This window comes from Hemitrygon akajei, chromosome 2 (genome assembly GCF_048418815.1).
Source record: "Hemitrygon akajei chromosome 2, sHemAka1.3, whole genome shotgun sequence".
Taxonomy (NCBI): Eukaryota; Metazoa; Chordata; class Chondrichthyes; order Myliobatiformes; family Dasyatidae; genus Hemitrygon; species Hemitrygon akajei.
The window spans coordinates 27089742-27110115 of NC_133125.1; the positions used below are offsets into that span (position 1 = coordinate 27089742).

The 20374-nt window shown below is 39.9% G+C and overlaps 1 protein-coding gene across 4 annotated transcripts in view; it reads left to right on the plus strand.

Moving 5' to 3' along the window:
• The window catches only part of LOC140740147 (dmX-like protein 1), a 199016-nt gene that overhangs the window by 41737 nt on the left and 136905 nt on the right, over positions 1 to 20374 (plus strand). For 3 of the 4 annotated variants that reach the window (XM_073069129.1, XM_073069102.1, XM_073069122.1), the window contains exons 4-6: positions 1614 to 1689; positions 2616 to 2754; positions 7873 to 7939. In XM_073069129.1, coding sequence (XP_072925230.1) covers positions 1614 to 1689; positions 2616 to 2754; positions 7873 to 7939 — 282 coding nt within the window. Of the gene's footprint in view, positions 1 to 1613; positions 1690 to 2615; positions 2755 to 7872; positions 7940 to 20374 lie in introns of those variants that run through there. The other variant, XM_073069112.1, reaches the window with a different exon arrangement.

The following is a 20374-nucleotide window of genomic DNA, read 5'->3' on the forward strand; positions in this document are numbered from 1 at the left end:
ATTCCCAAGTGACATCTTAAAGTTTGACAGTCTTGTATAGTTGTGTAGTGGAGACTATATCAACAGGTTGTATCATGACCTGGTGTGGAAGCGCCATTGCCCTTGAATGGAAAATCCTACAAAAATACTGAATGTTGCCCAGACACTTGCATATAAAGCTCTTCCCGCCATGAGAACATCTACACAGAGTGCTGTCGCAGGGAGGCACCACCCATCAACTATGACCCGCGCCATCCAGGCCATGCTTTTCTCACCATTGCCATTAGAAGGTAGTACAGGAGCTTCAAGACCCACACCACCAGGTTCAGGAACAGTTATTTTCCTCAACGATTAGGTTCTTGAACCAGAGGGGATAACTTTACTGAACTTCACTTGCTTTATCGTTGAAATGTTCCCGCAGCATATGGACTCTTTTTCAAGGACTCTTCAACTCACATTCTCGATATTTATTGCTTATTTATTTGTTGTTATTATTAATTTGTATTTGTACTGTTGTCTTTTGCACATTGATTGTTAGCTCTGTTGGGTGCAGTGTTTCATTGATTCTTATTGTGTTCCTTGGATTTACTCTGCATGCCCGCAAACAAACAAATCTGCAGGTTGTGTATGGTAACATTTACAGAATGAACTTTGACAATGCATTTACTTTGAACTTTGAAATCCCATTGCATGGAGCATACAAGAAAAACACAGTGAAAGGTAAAGGACAGAAAGAGCACTCTACTCCCATACTGCCACTCATCAAACATTTCCCATCCACTTGCTTTAAATATGCATCATTGGCTTTCGCAGCCATCTTGGAAGTCACAGAAAATGGCCGTACAAGTTGTTCTCAATCACAAGGGACTCCTAAAGATAATTGTGGTTAATACAGTATGCATAATTGTATTTTTAAATGCCAAATTTCTGGAATGTTACTGGAATTGCAGCAACTGTTATAATTTATTGGACAATATTCCAGGATTTTTTTTTGGTGCTTAGATATTTCAGTTGTTTCTAAAGGTGAAAAAAATGTTTAAATTAATAGGAATTCTTTATAAAATCTACAATTATTTGCAAGTGTGCTTTTTTCTCAATTTTAAAGAAGAGGAAATGATCTACGTTGAGCATGCAGATTAAATCTGACAAATATTGTAGCTTTTATTATGGGATAAAGTAAAACATTTAAGAAGCTAATACGTCCTGAAGAAGCATCTCGGCCCGAAACATCAACTGTTCACTTTCATGGAATCTGCCTGATTTGATGAGTTTCTTCTGCATTTTATGTGTTTTGCAACAAAATAATATATATTTTAAGTAACTTTTCATCGCATCAAAAATACTTTGATTCTCACATTCAGTGAACAGACATTTGCTGTTTTTTTTCTATGCAGGATTCAGAATTTATTACTAAGTGTGATTGCTCATTGGGTGTTAACCACAAGTGGAACATTACAAAGTACTGCTAATATTTAATCAATTAGAGACACAGAAATAACTCCAGTCTGGCCAAAGCATGTACAGTGTTTTTGTTTCTCAGCATGTCAATCTTTTGTCTTATTTTGATTATTAACCGTTTGCATGTTGATCTCTTAAACTAGTTTATCATTACAACTTTCATTTCTTCATTATAGTTGAATTATCAATGGCAAAAGAGTGGACAGCTTGTATTAGAGTCTATGGTGCATAATTTAGCATGGGATCCTGAAGGTAAGATAACATACTGTGCTGGTTTTCACTTAGAAACATGCTTTCCTGATGACTGGAATGTTAGAGTAGTCACCAGATGGATTGTTTACAGTCAATATGAATCAGCTGATTTGTAAGCTTACTTTCCCCAAGTAAAAGCTCCAGAATCACCTTTTCTGACTTTGTGCTAGAGTGGCATTAGTTTAGTTTGTTTTTCCTTTCCAAGTCTAGCTGTGAATTAATTATGGATCTTAAGCACTTGAATTGAAAATCTTAATCACTATTCAGCTATAATATTGGGATAGTTATTGCTGGTTCTGGTGTTTTTTTTTAAAGCTTAAACCTGTTGATTTGACTCGGTGGATCAAAATAGCAGATAGATATTTCATTCTTGGTTAACAATATATTTAGATCTTTTGAATTAAAAGAAAATAATAATCTTTAGAAGCAGTGCGATATCATATGGCACCACATAGCAATATGGTCTCACAACGTTTGACATTGAATTAAGTGAAAGATTACTGGAGCAATCAAAGAGTTAGCTTTAAAAGTGCATCTTAAACTGTGGGGAAGTAAGAGGTGAGAGACAATCAAATTTGGGAAAGGAATTAGAGTTTACAGTCTAAGCAGCTGAAGACAAAACTGCGTATGGTATAGTGATTAGAAAGGGCAATGTGCTGGGATTCAAATAAACTTGTTAATATCATTTGGGTGATGGAAGTATCAGTCAAGAGCGCGTCAAAAGATAGTGAGATAGTCAATGATGTCATGAAGTTGCGCTACAATCCTAGTTCTTCCATCTCTTTTACTCTGTATACATTCCTTCTTTCCAACTCTTCATTTGTCAGTTAAATGATGTATTTGAGAAATGAACAGCAAAATAGCTTGTAAAGTAGCTCATGGCTTTCTTTATTAGCCGGTTAAGTAATGAATATTTATCATTCTAGGAATTCGTCTTTTGACGGGCTCCAATTCGCTACAACTTTGGGCCAATGGAAATCAGGAAATGGACGGAAATGAGGAGGAGACTACGTATGAGACAGATCCGAATGAAGTTAACAATTGGCAATGCATCTGGAAATCTGAGTAAGGGCCTTTTAGAGTCTGTTATTCATTGACAAGGTACTAGTTTTGTTTTGTGATTTTTAATTCAGTTCTAAACTCGTGAGAAGCACTACTTGTGTAATTAAAGGTCACTTATTTCTTTAAACAAATAATGATTCCATTAAAACTATTTCTGATTAAAGTAAGTTAACAAGGTATGGCTGATAAACAGATGTCTGACTAATGTGTGAAGATTTTTTAATGCAAACATTTGTTAGGATTTGGAATGCACTGCTGGCTGGGTGATGGAGACTGATTTCAAGGAAAATATATCAATTCACGGAGAAAAGGGATTGTAGAGATGTGGGAGAAACACTAGGAATGAGGTTCATTTATTTGGTTGTCTTAGAAGGATATCATTTCAACCTTTCATATTTATATGGCTCCTTGAAGTGTAGCCTAGTTAGCCCCATTCTGTAGTTCGTTTTCATAGACCCCTGCAGTTTTTCTGCAAGAATGTATATAATTGGATTCTTTTTTAATGCACAGTTCTGTTTAGATTTGGTATGCATGCCACCCTGCTAGCATGCATTCCAAATCTAAACAGAACTTTGCACTAAAAAAAATCTCATGTTACTTTTGCTTGTCTGACTAGACATCTGTTTATAGTTGTTTTCTGTGAGGAATTATTTCTTTTTATGTGCTTTTTCTATAGCTCTGCACCACTGCATGTTGACTTTCAGTACTCTGCAGCTCTTCTATTCCTTCACCCAGATTTTTTAATTAATACTGGCAATGCTCCATCTTACCTTGGATTTTGAGTTTGCCAACAAACTTGTGTGATCCTTCTTGAAATGCCACAACTAAGTCTGCTGACCAAATTGAAGCCACAACAATAACAACTGCATTGGCTTCTTAAAAAAAACATTAATCTCATGAAAAAACAGTTTTATTAAGAGTCAAACCCAATCTATTAGTCTGCTCTATTGAAGGGATTAATATTTTTCTGTAATATTGTTTCCAAAGGCTTTCACATTACCAAGTCAATCCTGTTTGAAAAATGGTGCATTTTTCAATCCTTGGGTCAACCCTTGGTTTAAGGGAAATTGTGGTCATTGTGTCTGTAATTTCAGCAAATGCATTGCGCTGGTCATCTGCCTCCTTAACCAAATCCTGCTCGCTCAGTCTGCACATGTAGATGTGAAACCTATTGCAATTTTGTTTTACAGTCTGGTTTTAACTTGATAGCTCTGACAAAAACTAACATGATTATTCCACTGAAGTGTTTTGACAGCCATCTAAGCCCTGTCCCCAGGTTTGCCATCAGCCAATATAAACGAACAGTCAAAAATTATTAAAGCTGAATTATACTATTAAAATTATGAAACAAAAACACAGAAAAGTATTTCATTATTTTTAATTCTATTAATTCAAAGGACCTAAGCTATCCACAACATGATAATATTTTTTATTAAAAACATTTGAATTGGTGAACCAGGTCTTATCAGGAAGATTTCCTTGCAAAATCGATGTTGGATAACATTTAATGCAGCAGCAGGAAGACCTAAGAGAAAACTTGTCTTTGTCCAGTAGTCCTGTATTTTTTTTTATTACAACACCAATTACATTCAATACAACCAAATTGCCAATTACATTTTGACTGTTTAACCCAGCCACCCCCAACCTTCCTCACCATCCCCCCTCTACCCCTCTCTCCCCCCATCCCTCTCCCCTCCACCAACCAACTGAATAGTAGTGCATACACAGACAAAGCATTCCTGTTTTAACAAAAGATCTTTTCAGTTAGATATCAAATTTGTCCACATTGAGATTGTGTTTGGTCGTGCATCATTTACTCTTGCTGATGAAAGTTCCAAGTAAGAAATGTCCAAAAAGCTCTGAAGTCAGTGAGTATATGAAATATCATGGGGAGGTTTCCAACGCTGGACTACAATCTTCTTAACTGAAGTCAGGCCTGCCTGCCAGACTTTGCGTGTTTTTTCCGTAAGGGAAAGGTGGGAGTCATTATTTTGAAGATGTACAGCGGGGTCCATTGGTAATTGTACCCCTGTTAGTTCTGTAAGAGTACTGATAACCTTCCCCCACAAACCAAAAACCCCTGGACATTCCCATACAACATGTATAAAAGAGCCAACGGTTCCTTGGGGGCAAAATGAGCAATCTGGGTCAGGAACCAGCCTCATTTGATGTCTAATTCTCGGTGTTAAATATGCTCTGTGACAAAATATCAAGTGTATGTCCCGATGATTTGGGTTTTTCGAGGCACTGGCAGCATTATCCCAAATTGCATCCCAGTCTAAGTCTTGTCCCAATTTGGATATGTCCCTATCCCAGGCTTTCATTCCTGATGTTGGCATATAATTCTAGGAGTTTAATTTATCATAGATATATGACAGTATCTGTCCTGGAGCACCCTGTATCCAACTTAAAATGGGATGGTCCTTTAAATCTGACCCCCAGGGAACGCCGTAGGCTTGACAAGCTGATCTTACTCTAAAGTAGAAGAGAGTGTTTATCAATATTATATCGAGATATTAGTTCTTGAAAGCTAAGGATAGTACATGCCCCATTAATATCTTGAAGAGTAGTAATACCAGTCCTGTATTTCCTGAAAGTTAACTGGTGAAACACCTTCACATCCTATAACTTTGGCTGATTAGCTCACCATAAATGCTGTCTTCTGCTATGTTAACCTCTATTTTTGATTAATTTGACACAAGAGACTGTCTTTGGCCAACTGTGTTTATAGTAGCTTTCAGCAGAGCAAAGGAATCAGTCCCTTCTATTCCTCATGTCCCTATTTCTCTCTACTACTATTGCAATATACCAATGAACAAGCACTTGTGAAACCAGCAGAATGCATTTGCCAGCAGATGGAGGTTGCATGCATCCTCTGCCCTGTGAGAACTTAGTTTGCAGCTGCATTTATGATGTGAAATGCTCAGGTTGCAAACTATTCCCAAGAGTAGGTTGAAACTTGGGGAATGAACACATATACAGTGCTGGAGGAACTCTGCAGATCATGTGACATCTATGGAGAGGAATAAACGAATGACGTTTCAGACCAAGACCCTCCATCGGTATTGGAGAGGAAGAGGGAAGAAGCCGAGATAAGGTGGAGGACAGGAAGGAGTATAAGCTGGCAGGTGACAGGTGAAACCAGATGAGGAGGAAGGTGGGGGATGAAGTATGAAGCTGGGCCATGATAGGTGGAGAGGTAAAGGACTGAAGAAGAATTAATCTGATAGGACAGGACAATGGACTTTGGGAGAAAGGAAGGTGGGGAAGGATACCCAAAGTACGCGATGGACAGTTGAGGAGAAGAAAAGAGATGAGAGGACAGAATAGGAAATGAAAAAAGTGGAGTAGGAGGAAGGGGGTGTGCTGAAATTACCAAAAGTTGGAGAAATTGCTGTTAATGCTATCCGATTGGAGACCACCCAGATGGAATATGAGTTACTGCTTTATCAAGCTAAGTGTGGCCTTGTCATTGCAATAGAAGAGGCCATGGACCAACATGTCGGAATGAGAATAGGAAGTCAAATTGAAATAGGTGGCCACCAGGAAATTAGAGCAATCAGAGCAAAGATGGTCGACAAAGTGATCCCTCAATCTAACTCAGGCCTCTCAGATGTACAGAAGGCCATACCAGATTCTTAGGTGAAGTGTCACCTCAATTGAAAGGATTGATTGGGGTGCTGAATGCTGGTGAGGTAGGAGGTGTAGGGACAGGTGTACCAATTATTATCTTGCAGGGATAAATGGCAAGGAGGGAGATCAGTATGGTGGGACAAATGGGTAAGGGAGTCACATAGTGAGTGATCCCTGTGGGAAGGCAGTGAGTAGGGGTAAGGGAAAGATGCACTCAGTGGTAGGATCCCATTGCAGATGGCAAAAATAAAGACAAATTATATGCTGGATACTGAGGCTCATTGGACAGTAGGTAAGGACAAGGGGAATCCTACCGCTGTTGTTGGAGTGGGAAAATAGGGTGAAGGCAAATGTTTGGGAAATGCAGAGAAAGACCTGTGATGTTTCTTGGATGGGAGAGGAAACCATAGCACTGTTAGAAGCTCATAGTCACAGAGAGAATGTGCAAACTCTACTCAGTGCATAAGATTAGGATCAAACCAGCTATCTGGTGCTGTAATGTAGCTGCACTAATGATTGTGTCACCAGGCTACTTTTATTAGATCCATATCCTAATACTTTGTCTATTTCCCCGGTAACTTAATTAAAGTAATTGTATCAATTATTTTGTAATTATATTTCCAATTTTGTTTTGGTGTATAAATTATTAGGAAAATGTGCCAAATATAAATACTGGAGTAGACCTTTCAGTCTTTTTGAGCCTGCATTGCCATTCCAGAAGATCATGGTTGTTCTATCACACTATCATTAGCTTACTGTACTTGCTGTTTAGCCCTTGACTCCTCTAACATCAAAAATTATAACAACCATAGAACCACCGTGGCAACCTTGATCACTGAATTTAATTAAACTTTAGCAGGCTGCATGTAGAGCCCAGTATAGTTTACAATACGACAATTTACACGGTATATAAAATCAGTGTTTGCCTTTCTATTGATCTTGTTAAATTATCTTTAGTCCTTTCTCATAAACTAAATGTACTTCAACACTGTAATAGAATTCAAATCGAAGGTTATGTTCAATTATCTGATGATAGTTGCTGCTAGGAAAGAGGTACTTTGGTGTCATTTAACAAGCACAAATGAAAATTCAATGACACTTTCCCTATCCAAATACTTCTAAAGTTTTAGCAGGCTGAAGGACAAGATTAAATTTTTACTATCATGCTTCGTGGTGAAGTATTGTTGTCTGTCTACTTCACAGCCTGAAATATGAATGATAATTTGTGCAAGAAGCTGCAGATGCTGAAAATTTGAAATGAGAACAGACAAAAGCTGCCTGACTGACCTAAAAGGTTAACTTTTTCTTGTTTCACAGATGCTTTGATCCAACACTTCCCAGAAAAATAAATTCCATTTTCCTTTCGTCCAAATTTCCATAGCCTGAACATTTTCAATTGCAGTTGAAACTTCATGACTGAGTATTAGTGATCTATTTATTCCTTTTTAAGATTAGTAGTTAGCTGAGAATGTTAACTTGCTTTTACAGAACGGCAACACCCATCCATCTATTAAAGGTGTCTCCAGATGGTGAATTTTTTGCCACTGCAGGAAAGGTATTCATTGCTTATGTTTACTTGTTTTAGAGCACTGATCTAATTAAGAGATACTTTCAGGTTTATTTAATTATACTTTATGTAAATCAGGTATTACTAGAATTCTAAGATGCTCGTGAAGGGGGATAATCCTGACAGCGCTGAAAAATCATATTTGTTTTGACTGATTCTAACTCTGAACAGCTTTATTTGTTTCAATAATAAACTAATAATAGACAAATACAGTCTGCCTAAATTAATAATGCACAAACAATTATACTCTTCATGTCATTATTAAACACCTTGTACAATCATTAACAGTCCAGTTTGGAAAGCGTATGTGCACCCTTGCATTTCATAAATAGTAGAACCTCTTTTAGCAGCTATAACCATTCCTCCATACATACAAGAGTATTTCAGTTCATCAATATTTTTGGAATACCTTACTTGATCAGCCCTCTTCAGGTCATGCCATAGCATCTCAATTGGGTTAAGGTCTAGGCTCCGACTTAGCCATTCCAAAACATGAATTTTTTAAACCATTTTGTTGATTTACAGTTGTGTTTTGGGTCATTGTCTTGTTGCAACATTCAAATTCTATTAAGCTTCAGGTGACTGACCACTACCCTGATGTTCTTTTGTAAAATGTCTTGATAAAATTTTGAATTCATTGTTCCCTCAATGATTGCAGCTAAGCAGTCCCAAACCATGATGCTCTTTCCACCATGCTTCACAGTTGGGATGAGGTTTTGGTGTTGGTGTGCAGTGCTCTTTTTCCAAACATAGCAGTGTGCCTTTCCACCAAAAAATTAAACTTTTGTCTCACCTGTCCACAGAATATTGTCCCAGAAGTGTTGTGGAACATCCAGGTGGTCTTTTGAAAATTTAAGGTGTGCAGTAATGTATTTTTTTGGAGAGCAGCAGTTTCCTCTGTGGTGTCCTTCCATGTACACCATTCTTGTTAGATGTTTTTCTTATAGAGGACACATGAACAGAGACTTAAGCAAGTTCTAGCGATTTCTGTAGGTCTTTCACTGTTACCCTTGGATTCTTTTTCGCCTCCTACAGCGTTGCACATTGTGCTCTTAGTGCATTCTTTGCAGGGCGCCCTCTCCCACAGAGTGTAGCAACAATACTGGATTTTCTTCATTTGTAGGGAATTTCTCTTGCTGTGGACTGATAAATACTCGGGTCTTTAGAAATGCTTTTGTAGTCTTTTCTCGTTCCATGGATTTCTATAATTCTTCTAAGGTCCTCCAAAAGTTGTTTTGATTGAGGCTTGGTGCACATAAACAGATCTTTCTTGAGAAGAGCAGGCTCGGTCAGTAACCTGACTTTGTGTGTCTTTTTTTTTAAATAGGGCTGGACACCTCCACAACTCACACCTTTAATCTTATTGATTGGAACATCTGACTCCAAATAGCTTTTGTAGAAGGCATTATCCCAGAGGTTCACATATGTTTTCAAAACTAGACTGCGATTGTTTAAATGGTGTACTTAGCGTCGACAAGAAGTACAATTGTTTGTGTGTTATTAGTTTAGGTGGATTGTGTTTGTCTATTATTTTGACTTAGATAAAGATTGGACATTTTATGAGTAATTCATGCAGAAAACCAGTTAATTGCAAATGGTTAACAAATGTTATACTGTATATTAGTTTTATATATCTCCACATGCACACTTTCACACTATAAGGACAATTGGGAACAGTGACAAATAGCACAATTGTGTCAGTGTTATTGTATGGTTAACTGGATGAGAACCATGTTCACAATATTTATATTTCTTATCATATTATACAGTTCACTTTTAATTGTGTATTTACACTAATTTGGCGACCCCTTCTTTCACCCGGGAAAACGCCAGTGCAGAATTCTTCACATTGATGTTCATGGGATCTTGTGGTTTCCTTGCAGTTGCCTTACTGAGTCATGATTCTGAGATGTCAATAACTCCTGTCCATGTGCAGATGATACCCTGGCTCATATTCAAGGAGATGAAGAGGGCAAACACTTAAAATTACCGCATTTTGTCCATAATGATTATAGCCTCAGCAATTCCAGCAAATGATCTTTGTACTCAAAGCACATTCTTTTTAAACATTAATGTTGTTAAAATGCAATTTGGATTAGTGATTGTACATGTTCTAACAGCTAAACCAAATACTCCATAGATGCTAATGTAATGCCAATGACATCTTGAGCAAAGCATTGACACCTTTATCAGATTACTGTATTTCTAACCATTACAACCTTTACCCTTGGTACAAGATTTTTTTTTACACTGTGATCAATATTTTCCAAAATTTCATCAGAGTATTCTAAACAAGTTAACTTGACAGCACAACAGGTAATGACATTATATTAATATAATGCAGATCATAGTAATTCAATGCTGAAAGGATGCAATCAAACTTATTTTTTTATCTTTTCTGAAAGTGAATATTGCTGTAATGGTGTTTTTTATTTCTCTTATTTGCCATTGAACTGAATGGTATCCCAAGCCATTTTGATGTCAGTTATGAATGCAGTTATAGTCTTAAGTCAAGTATAGTCTATGTCTGATGAGGAGAGTGGTGATTTGATAGAAGTGTGCAAGATTAAGAGTTTTAGTGGTTGATTTTCTATGTAGCTGAAGTGTCTATAGCCAGAAGACATACATTTAAGCTAAGGTGCTTCAAACACTGTAGAGGTGATATAAGGAAGTTTTTTCACCCACTGGGTGGCTGAAATTTGAATTCACTACTTGAAGGCTGGTGGAGGCAGGGACTCTCACTATTCTTAAGTATCTAGATGAGCACTCAACTAAGACCTGGGAGTAGAATTAGACACTTCGGCCCATTAACTCTGCTCTACCATTCCATCATGGCTGATTTATTATTCCTCTTAACCCCATTCGCCTTTGATACCCTGATTAATCAAGAACATATCAACCACTGCTTTAAATATTCCCAATGACTTGACTTGCATTATCTGTGCAATTAATTCCAAAGATGCACCACTCTCTGCCTAAAAATAAAATCCTCATTTATGGATGTCCCTCAATTTATGGATTTCCCTCAATGGATGTCCCTCAATTCTGAGGCCATGTCGTCTGGTCCTAGACTTTCCCACTAGGAAATTTCCTCTCCATATCCAATCTATCTAGGCCTTTCAATATGTGGTAGGTTTCAATTGCCAAGACACAAAAGACTGTCGACCAAATGCTGCTAAATGGGATTAATATCAAATGTTACTTGATGGATAGCATGTCAAGGGTGGGCCTAAGATTCTATGACCACTTGGTCTATCTTGCCATATAACATCTGAGTATATGTTTGTGATCTTCTGCTGCCGTAGCCGATGTGCTTCAAGGATTGATGTGTTGTGCATTCAGAGATGCTCTTCTGTACAGCACTGTTGTAACACCCAGTTATTTGAATTACTGCCACCTTCTTGTCAGCTTGAATCAGTCTGGCTATTTTCCTCAGAACCCTTTAATTAACAAAGCATTTTTGCCCGTAGATCTGCCGCTCATTAGATTTTTTTTTGTTTTTCACACCATTCCCTAGAGACTGGTGGTGGCATCCGTCGGTCTCGAGAGACCATGGATCTGTGCCTGGAGTTTCCAGGGTGCAGGCCTGGGCAGGGTTGTATAGGAGACTGGCAGTTGCCCAAGCTGCAGGCCTTCCCCTCTCCACTCCACCGATGTTGTCCAAGGGAAGGGCACTAGGACCCACACAGCTTGGCACTGGTGAAGTCGCAGAGCAATGTGTTATTAAGTGCCTTGCTCAAGGACACAAACACGCTGCCTCAGCTGAGGCTCAAACCAGTGACCTTCAGGTTACTAGTCTGATGCTTTGCCCACTAGGCCACGCCTAGAGACTATTACGCATGAAAATCCCAGGAGATCAGCAGTTTCTGAGATACTCTAACCACCTTGTCTGGCACCAACGATGATTCCATGGTCAAAGTCTCTTGGGTCACATTACTTCCCTATTTTGATGTTTGGTCTCACCAATGACTGAAATTCTTAACCATATCTGCATGCTATTATGAATTGAGTTCCTGCCACAATTTGTTGATTAAATATTTGCATTCACGTGCAGGTATACCTAATAAAGTGGCCTCTGAGTGTTTATTCTCAATACCCTTTAAATCTTCTAATGATTGTAACTATACCCCAGGCTTTTGGCCTTTCTAATGGAAAATAAAGCTTTTCTTTTTATCTACATCTTTCTGTTAAGTCTCTTTTTAGCCTTCTCTGTTCCAAAGAAATTGAGCATCACTCCCAATTTTTCCAGTTCAGGCAGTGAATCTTTAAATCTCCTTTATACCTACGTTTTTCTTGTAATGTGGATTCCAGACTCTACAATAGTTGAACTGTAGCCAATGTTATATGTCACTGCCTTTCTCTGCAGTCGTGCAGTTACCAGGTTTGTAACTACTAAGACATGTTGGCTTTAAACTTAGCTTGTTTTGGAGTGCAGATCTTCAAGTAGTGCAACTACTTGAATTATCCTCATTTTATCTCATTTTATTGCTATGCAATTCTGTAATTTTCATGTTTATACTGTGCTCTTTATAAGATTCAAAGAGCAGTAATATTAGTCAACTTCCACCAATATTATCTGCTCCTTGTTTCTTATCTCTATCCAAATTGATCCTTAGTATTGATTTTTAAAGCTAAAATCTTTTCTTTTGCATGGTTTTATTCTATCCATTATTATCACTAATCCTCCTCTATTTCAATGTCAGTATCCTGAAAAATTTGTTTCCCAACCGTGGTCACTTTGCAAGTTGCATCTCCAATGGTTATGATCCATCATTTATGTCCATTTGTTCCATTACTTTGTTCTGCTTCAGATGAAGAGACTTCATTTTATTTTTCTTTCTGCTCTGATCCTGACTGGAGATTTTCTCTCCTGTTTTATGACTCTTCAAGAATCAAGATTCTAGATTGTTTAATATCATTTCCTGTACACAAGTGTAAAGCAGACAAAATAATTACAGCACAAAAAAACACAATAAGATAAAGAACACAATAATAATAAAAACACAATAAATATAAATACAATTAATCTATGTATATAAGCTATCTTAGGTGTGTCCATAAAGTGACATTGGGTGCACTTTATGTCCGGTGTCTGTACATAAGGCAACTCTGAAAGGAAGTAATGAAGTAGTGGCTGTGGAGAGTGGGTTAGTGGATGGAGGTGTTGATCAGCCTCCCTGCTTGAGGAAAATCTGTTTTTGGGTCTGGTGGTCCTGACATGGATGCTACAAAGCCTCCTCCCTAATGAGAGAGGAACACACAGTCTATGAGCAGGATGGGTGGAATCCTTCATAATGTAACTGACCCTTTTCTGGCACCTTTCTGTATATATATGTCCTTGTTGGCAGGTAGGCTGATGCTGTTAAACATTGGACAGTTTGACTACATGGTGTAGTGCCTTCCTGCCCTCTGTAGTGCAGTTTCCATACCGTGCAGTAATGCAGCATGTTCTCTACTGTGCTTCTGGAGAATGCTGAGAGTATAAATGTGCATAGCCCAGCTATCTTCAGCCTACTCAGAAAGTAGAGGTGTTTGTGAACTTTCCTGACTGTATAGATTTTGTTCAGGGATCATGGGAGGTTCTACAACCTATGTACTTCCAGGAGTTTCAAGGTTTCAAAGGTAGATTTAATGTTAGAGAAATGTGTACAATATACATCCTGAAATGCTTTTTCTTTGCAACCATCCACAAAAACAGAGGAATGCCCCCAAAGAATGAATGACAGTTAAATATTAGAAGACCCAAAGTCCCCCACCCAGCTCCCCTCCCTCCCACGCATAAGTGGCAGCAAGCAACAATCCCCCCTCCCCCCACCGGCAAAAATAAGCATCGGCACCCGCCACCGAGCACTCAAGTGTGAGCAAAGCAACAGCAAAGATACAGACTTGCAATTACCTCAAAGACTACTTGTTCACCTGGTTTCGAGCAAATTTGCAGATGCTGGAAATTCAAGCAACACACAGAAAATGCTGGTGGAACGCAGCAGGCCAGACAGCATCTATAAGAAGAAGGGTCTGGGCCGGAAACGTCGACAGTGCTTCTTCCTATAGATGCTGCCTAGTCTGCTGCGTTCCACCAGCATTTTGTGTGTGTTGCTTGTTCACCTGGTATTTGACATACCACAGGCTTTCTCTCTCTCCCCCAATAAGGGAGAAAGAGGAATCTCCATTTTACAGCAAGAGGGGAGACATAACAAACAACTCCCCGGTTTACGGTGTGGAAAGTCCATTGCGTCGTTTTTTCCGAGCTCTATGCCCAAAGATCTCAAATCTCTTGCAGAAACACCGACGTCTGATTCCCTTCTCCCCTGTCTCCAGAGCCACGAAATCTTGGTCCTCTGAAGGCAAGCAAAGCTCTTAGGCTGAGCCTTTGATGTGCTGAATAACGGCCATTTTTGAAACCCGAGAAGGTCCCATTCCTGCAGAGAACTGTAGTCAGCGTTTCCACTGCTATGCCACCAATGTAAAGAAAGTTGTAAGTGTTGCGACTTCTCCTGAAGTCAATGAGCATTTTTTTTGTCTTGTTGACATAGAGGAAGAGTTTATTTACCTGGCACCCGGCCTCAAGCTCTTCCACTTCCTTTCTAGGCCATGTCATCATTGTTTTTGATGATCCCCACCACTGTCATGTCATCAGCAAACTTGACGATGTGATTACTCGGGTGTTTGGCCATGCAGTCACGTGTGAGCAGAGTTTACAGCAATAGCCTCAGCACTAGCCCTGGGCGGGACATCCGAGTGGAGGATGATAGGGAGAGTGGAGCGGTTGTGCATCCTGACTATTCGTTGTGCATTCCTGGCAGTGATGAACAATTTTTCTACCCTGCACTATTAGCTTGTCCCCCTTCTTGAACAGTCTAAACTTACTCCCATATAAATCCTCCTAAATATTTTGTTTAACACTTTATCCACACTTTCAGTTATTTAATTCATAATGTAGTAGTTCTGGCTTATTGAAGCCTCTCTCAATGGAACAGCTATTTCCACGATATTAGTAGTACCAATTCCCCATGAATAGATGTCTAGTTCTCCAATATTAAACTTTTGAGCCACACATTAAATTTTTTGATCCTTTGCCAATTTGCACATGACTCATTTAATAATCCAGAAACTGTTCCCTTTGTGTGACTTATCTTTTAATTTGGACCCTGCCTGCTCCTGCACCTATAATAGAACTTCCAGCTGGTCCTGTCTGTCGTTTCCCACATAGATGATGTTTAGTTCGATGTTTCCCATTCTACTTCCATTCAAGTTCCTGTCCAGTCTTATAGAGATGTTCTGGCATCAGGCAAACAACACAATCTTCAGGACTTGTTCTCGTAGCAATTTTAAATATTCTCCTCACATTATTGTCTCCTGTAACTATGACATTACCTTTTATTCCCTCAACTTGCAGTGTCTTTGCTGTTGTCAGCTTTATCCTTCTTCTACACTCTACAATTGTGTACCTATTAGATGGGTGTTAAAGGCTGAGGCTCTTCCAATAATACCTTCTGGATTGTTATACCTGCTTAATTTATAGTCCCGTTCTTATGCCCCTCACGATTGACTATCTTTGCAGTTCTTGATCTACTCAATGTGATTATCTCTTGGAACAAACCACCTAGGCAATTTTCCTCCTTACTGATGCATCACAGCATCTAATCTGTGCTGATGTTCCACAAATATAGATGTGGTTGCTATGGATCTGTGGTTTCTATCAGTTTTAATTAGACATTATCAACTCGCTATATATAGTGTAGGGTAATGTAATGGGTGACAATTCAACAACTGTTCCACATAATTCACAAATGCCGTCGTTGAGTTGTTATGTTTACTTTGAGAGATGGTGTCTGGCGTAATGACGTCAGTTTTAAGGCAACTGTTTTTGGTTTTATTCGTAATGGATGTAAGGGGCTGCAGCTTTTGTTAAGCACGTAAAACAAGTCATGTGTTTTATTGACAAAATCCTACATTGGTGCCACTAACGTTCTTGGATGATTCCAGTGTTACTCAACAACATGTTGACCAATGCAGTCATTTTGACTTGCTGGAGTTCTGTGAGCAGCACAGCACTGTCATGTGGTTTTCATGAGTGGAAGCCCATTTCATGTTGCTACGAGAAATCACAGCTGACAGTGCCAAATTTTACTGCGTCAAGCATTGCTAAGTATTTCCACTACCACCAGAATGTTGCATCTACTAGAAGACCCGCCTATGTGTGATAAGTATGTCACTCTGAAAACTTCACCTATTTATAGACTTCTGGACCGTCTGAGTTTCAGCATGCCAAACAGTTGCTCTCCTTGCCCGGTCTGGGTGATGGTTGGCCTTCAGACTAATGAACCACATGCTATTTCTCCTGGGCAAGCACCATCCTTGTTTTATTTTTAAAGAACTCTATATGCAACAAATGCCTGATTACTAATACACCCGTGAAGGACTATAGAAAGCTTGCTAAAATGGCTGATAGCCAGGCAAAGGTGCATCTTTCCCTTCTCTCCCCATCTCAATAAGCCCTGTCACCAGAGCCTCCAGCAGACTCTTACCTGTGACTCCAAACTAGACAATGCCGGGTCTATGTTTTTACCTCGCACGCTTCGGCATGAACACCAACAAGTGCCAACAGCCATGCAGCTTCAGTCATCAGGACATTAGAGGTCTGTGAGCACCATGGGTTCCAGCTGCCACGATTATCTGTTGTTCATTACGTACACCCTTTTAGGGTGATACTTCTGGTGTGACATGGACACTCAAGTGAGTGTGCTGCCAGTATCACGCATTGTTAAGAAGGCAAAGAGTGATGGACCCTTGCTGGAAGCTGCCAACGGCAGATGCTACTAGATTTACGGGACACAACATGTGATGCTCTACTTCAATGAACAACGCTGAGCATAGGACTTTGTCTTGCTTAAAGTTGCAAGACCTCTGCTTAGCACAGATTTTCTGTGTGCTGAAGGACTGTTAGTAGATCTTAAGAACTGTTGGCTTGTGGATGCAAAGGACTTTGTCTTGTTATTCTGTACCCCCAGTAAGTTCCCCGTAAAGACTCTGTTTAACGCATGCACCACCAAGTGAATTTACTCACCTACTGGCTGAATTCCCAAATCTCTTCAAGCCCAGGATTTACACTACCATGAAACAGCTGGGGTTGCGCACATTTCCACAACTGGCTTGCTATTCCACATCCGTGCACATAGACTGGACTCAAAACCTGGCCACCACAAAGGCTGAATTGATGATCATGGAAGTGCTTGGCATTGTAAGCAGGCTGAATAGTCAAGTCAAGTCACTTTTTATTGTCATTTCAACCATAACTGCTGGTACAGTACACAGTGAAAACGAGACAACGTTTTTCAGGACCATGGTGCTACATGAAACAGTACAAAAACTACACTGAACTATGTAAAAACAACACAGAAAAAAAAATTACTCTAGACTGCAGACCTACCCAGGACTGCATAAAGTGCACAAAACAGTGCAGGCATTACAATATATAATAAAAAAGACAAAAGGCACAATAGAGGGCAATAAGTTGGCTCTGGGTATTGAGGAGTCTGATGGCTCAGGGGAAGAAATGGGCCTCACCTCTTCACATGGTCCTTAAGCCCGATGGTGGTTGCTATCCATGTGATTACTGCTGTATTAACAAGGCTACCACTGCCAATCATTACTCACATATTCAAGACTTTTCAGCACGTTTAGCCAGAAAGCTAATTTCTTCTAAAGCGGACTTAGTTGGGCTGCCATCAGGTGTCTGTGCGTGCTGAGGACGTTTCCAAAACTGATGTTATAACCCCATTTGGCCTATTTGAGTTTCTGCACATGCCGTTTGGCCTGAAAAATACACCACAGACTTTCCAGTGACTAATGGACTCTGATAAAAGATTTAGATCTTTTTGTTTACTTGGACAGCATACTTGATGCTGGCGAATCCAAAACCGGACACTCAGCACATATCTGCATACTTTTCAAGTGCTTAAGCCAACATGGGCTGATTATTAACCATACTAAATGCCAGTTCGAGTTGTCTGCTATTGACTTTCTCAATCACTGCAACTCTGCAAAAGAGAGCAGCACCCCTACTGTCAAAAGTCGGTGCTGTTCTGGACTTTCCATTGCCCTGCATTACCAAAGCACTGCAAGAGTTTTCAGGTATGGTGAATTTCTATCACTGTTTCTATCCGTAAGCTGCTGAACTTGTGCTCCCCTTGTAAAGTTCTGTGAAAAGCAGTGCCCCTAATAGTATGTCAGTTGACATGACCAGAACATTTGATGACACCAAGTGATCCCTTTTAAACATGATCCTACTGGCGCACCCACTCCCAAACACACCGATAGCCATTCTGACTGACAACTCAGATTATGCTGTGGGTGCTGTGCATGAACAGTTGGTTGGAGGCATGTAGCAACCGCTTTCAATCTTCATCCAGCAGCTACACCCCTCCACCCCCACCCAGAGGAAGTACAGCATGTTTGACCCCAAATTTCTCTGTCTTTACCTGGCTGACCACCACTTTTCATTTACTACTGGAGGGTCCGCATTTCAAGCGTTCATTGACCACAAACCCCTTATACACATGACAGGCAAAGCCTCAGACCCTTAGTCTGCACTGCAGCAATGCCACCTGCCCTACATTTCAGAGTTCACTGGCATACAGCACATCAAAGGGAAAAATAATGCTGGTTGATTGCCTCACACGGACCGAAGTCAAAGCTATACGTCAGGGTTGACTATGCTGGCAAGGCAGCCGACCAAGCTACTGATCCAGAGGTCCACACTTACAGGACAGCAGTCACAGGCCTGTGGTGGGCTGACATCAAGTTCAGGAGTTTCCCTCCTGTGCGATGTCTCAACTAGTCGCACTTGCCCAAAATTGCCTACAGTCTGAAGTTGTACTATTTTTAATTCCATTCACAGTCTCTCGCATCTGGGCAGGAAGGCTTCATAGAAACGAATTGCTTTAAAGTTTGTGTGACGTGGCCTTAAGGAAGGACGTGTGAGACTGGAGTGCAGCCTGTGTTTGTTGCGTGTCAGCGGGTGAAAATTAATCATCACATTTGGGCACCGACACTTTTCAAGGTCCCTGAACGATGGTTTGATCACTTCAGTGTGGAACCTGGTTAGTCCTGCTCTCTCACCCGTGGATTCACACATCTCCTTATGATGGATGTTACTTCCAGGTGGTCTAGCATTGATGATAGCTGTGGACATGGCTCAGGTGTTCATCAGCACCTAGGTTAATCAGTTTGGCACCCCATCTGATACTTCTTCCTACCACGGTCCCTTACATCAGGGCGAAATGCCTGCAGTCCAGTGGCATGTGTGAGCGGTTTCATGAAAGGCTGCTCTCAGGGCCTCCCTGTCAGATGAGTGTTGGCACAATCGTCACCCATGGATCATGATGGGATTCAGAACAGCCCAAAAAGTGGAACCTGCAGTCTTCCACAGCCGAGTTGGTGTACGGGCAGCAGCTATGGGTGCCAGGTGATTCTATGCCTGATGCCTCAAATGCCTGTTCGGTGTTTCAGCAGTATTCCACCCTTCTCAGTAATCTCAATTTTTTTTTACACCTATTCCTACGTCCCTTCATGGCGTTCAGCACTCTTGAGTTGCAGTTGACCTATGTTCTACCTCGTTTGTTTTTGTCCACATTGATCCATATCATCAACCCCTTAACTCCCCTTACAATGGCTCGTTCTATAAAGTCATTTAACAAAGACTTTCATTGTAGATAGGAAGGGTAAACCTGAATGTATTTCCATAGATCACCCTAATCTGCCCAGATAGGCCTGTGTAGTTCCACTACCATACCCCTGCATCATGACATGATCATGTGTTTGTCAGTACCTATCTGGATGAGCCAGAGGCACAAACTGTTACTCCATCCAAGGCAATAGGACCCAAGCCAGGCAGCATGTACAAACCGCAAGCAGACTCTCAATGCTGGTTTTGGTGAATACTTTGTGGGCTTGTGTGAGGAAATGTAATGGGTGACAGATGACAGGTATTGTTCATAATAGAATATATCATTCTACAAAATTCACAGGCACCTCATTGAGTAGTTGTGTTCACTTTAAGAGACAGTATCTGATGTAATGATGTCAGTGTAAGGCAGGTGTTTTTAGTTCATGATGGAAGTAAAGGGCTGTGACTTCTGCATGTTTTATTGATGAAATCCTACAACAGTACTTACATATCATTATTTTATCTTGTTGTCAATCTGGTTTCAAGATGCCAGTCTTATTTAAATCTGTATAATAGATAATAACTTAGACCTTCCTCTCTATGAAGGAAGAAGGAAATTACAAAACCACAAGTGAGACAAACCAGTTGACTCACCATCAAATTAACTAACTGCCAAAAATAAACAAGATTTTTCTAAAAAATTTTGCAGTGCTTTCATTAAATATAAATTGCAACTTTGCCTTTGCCTCGATAAG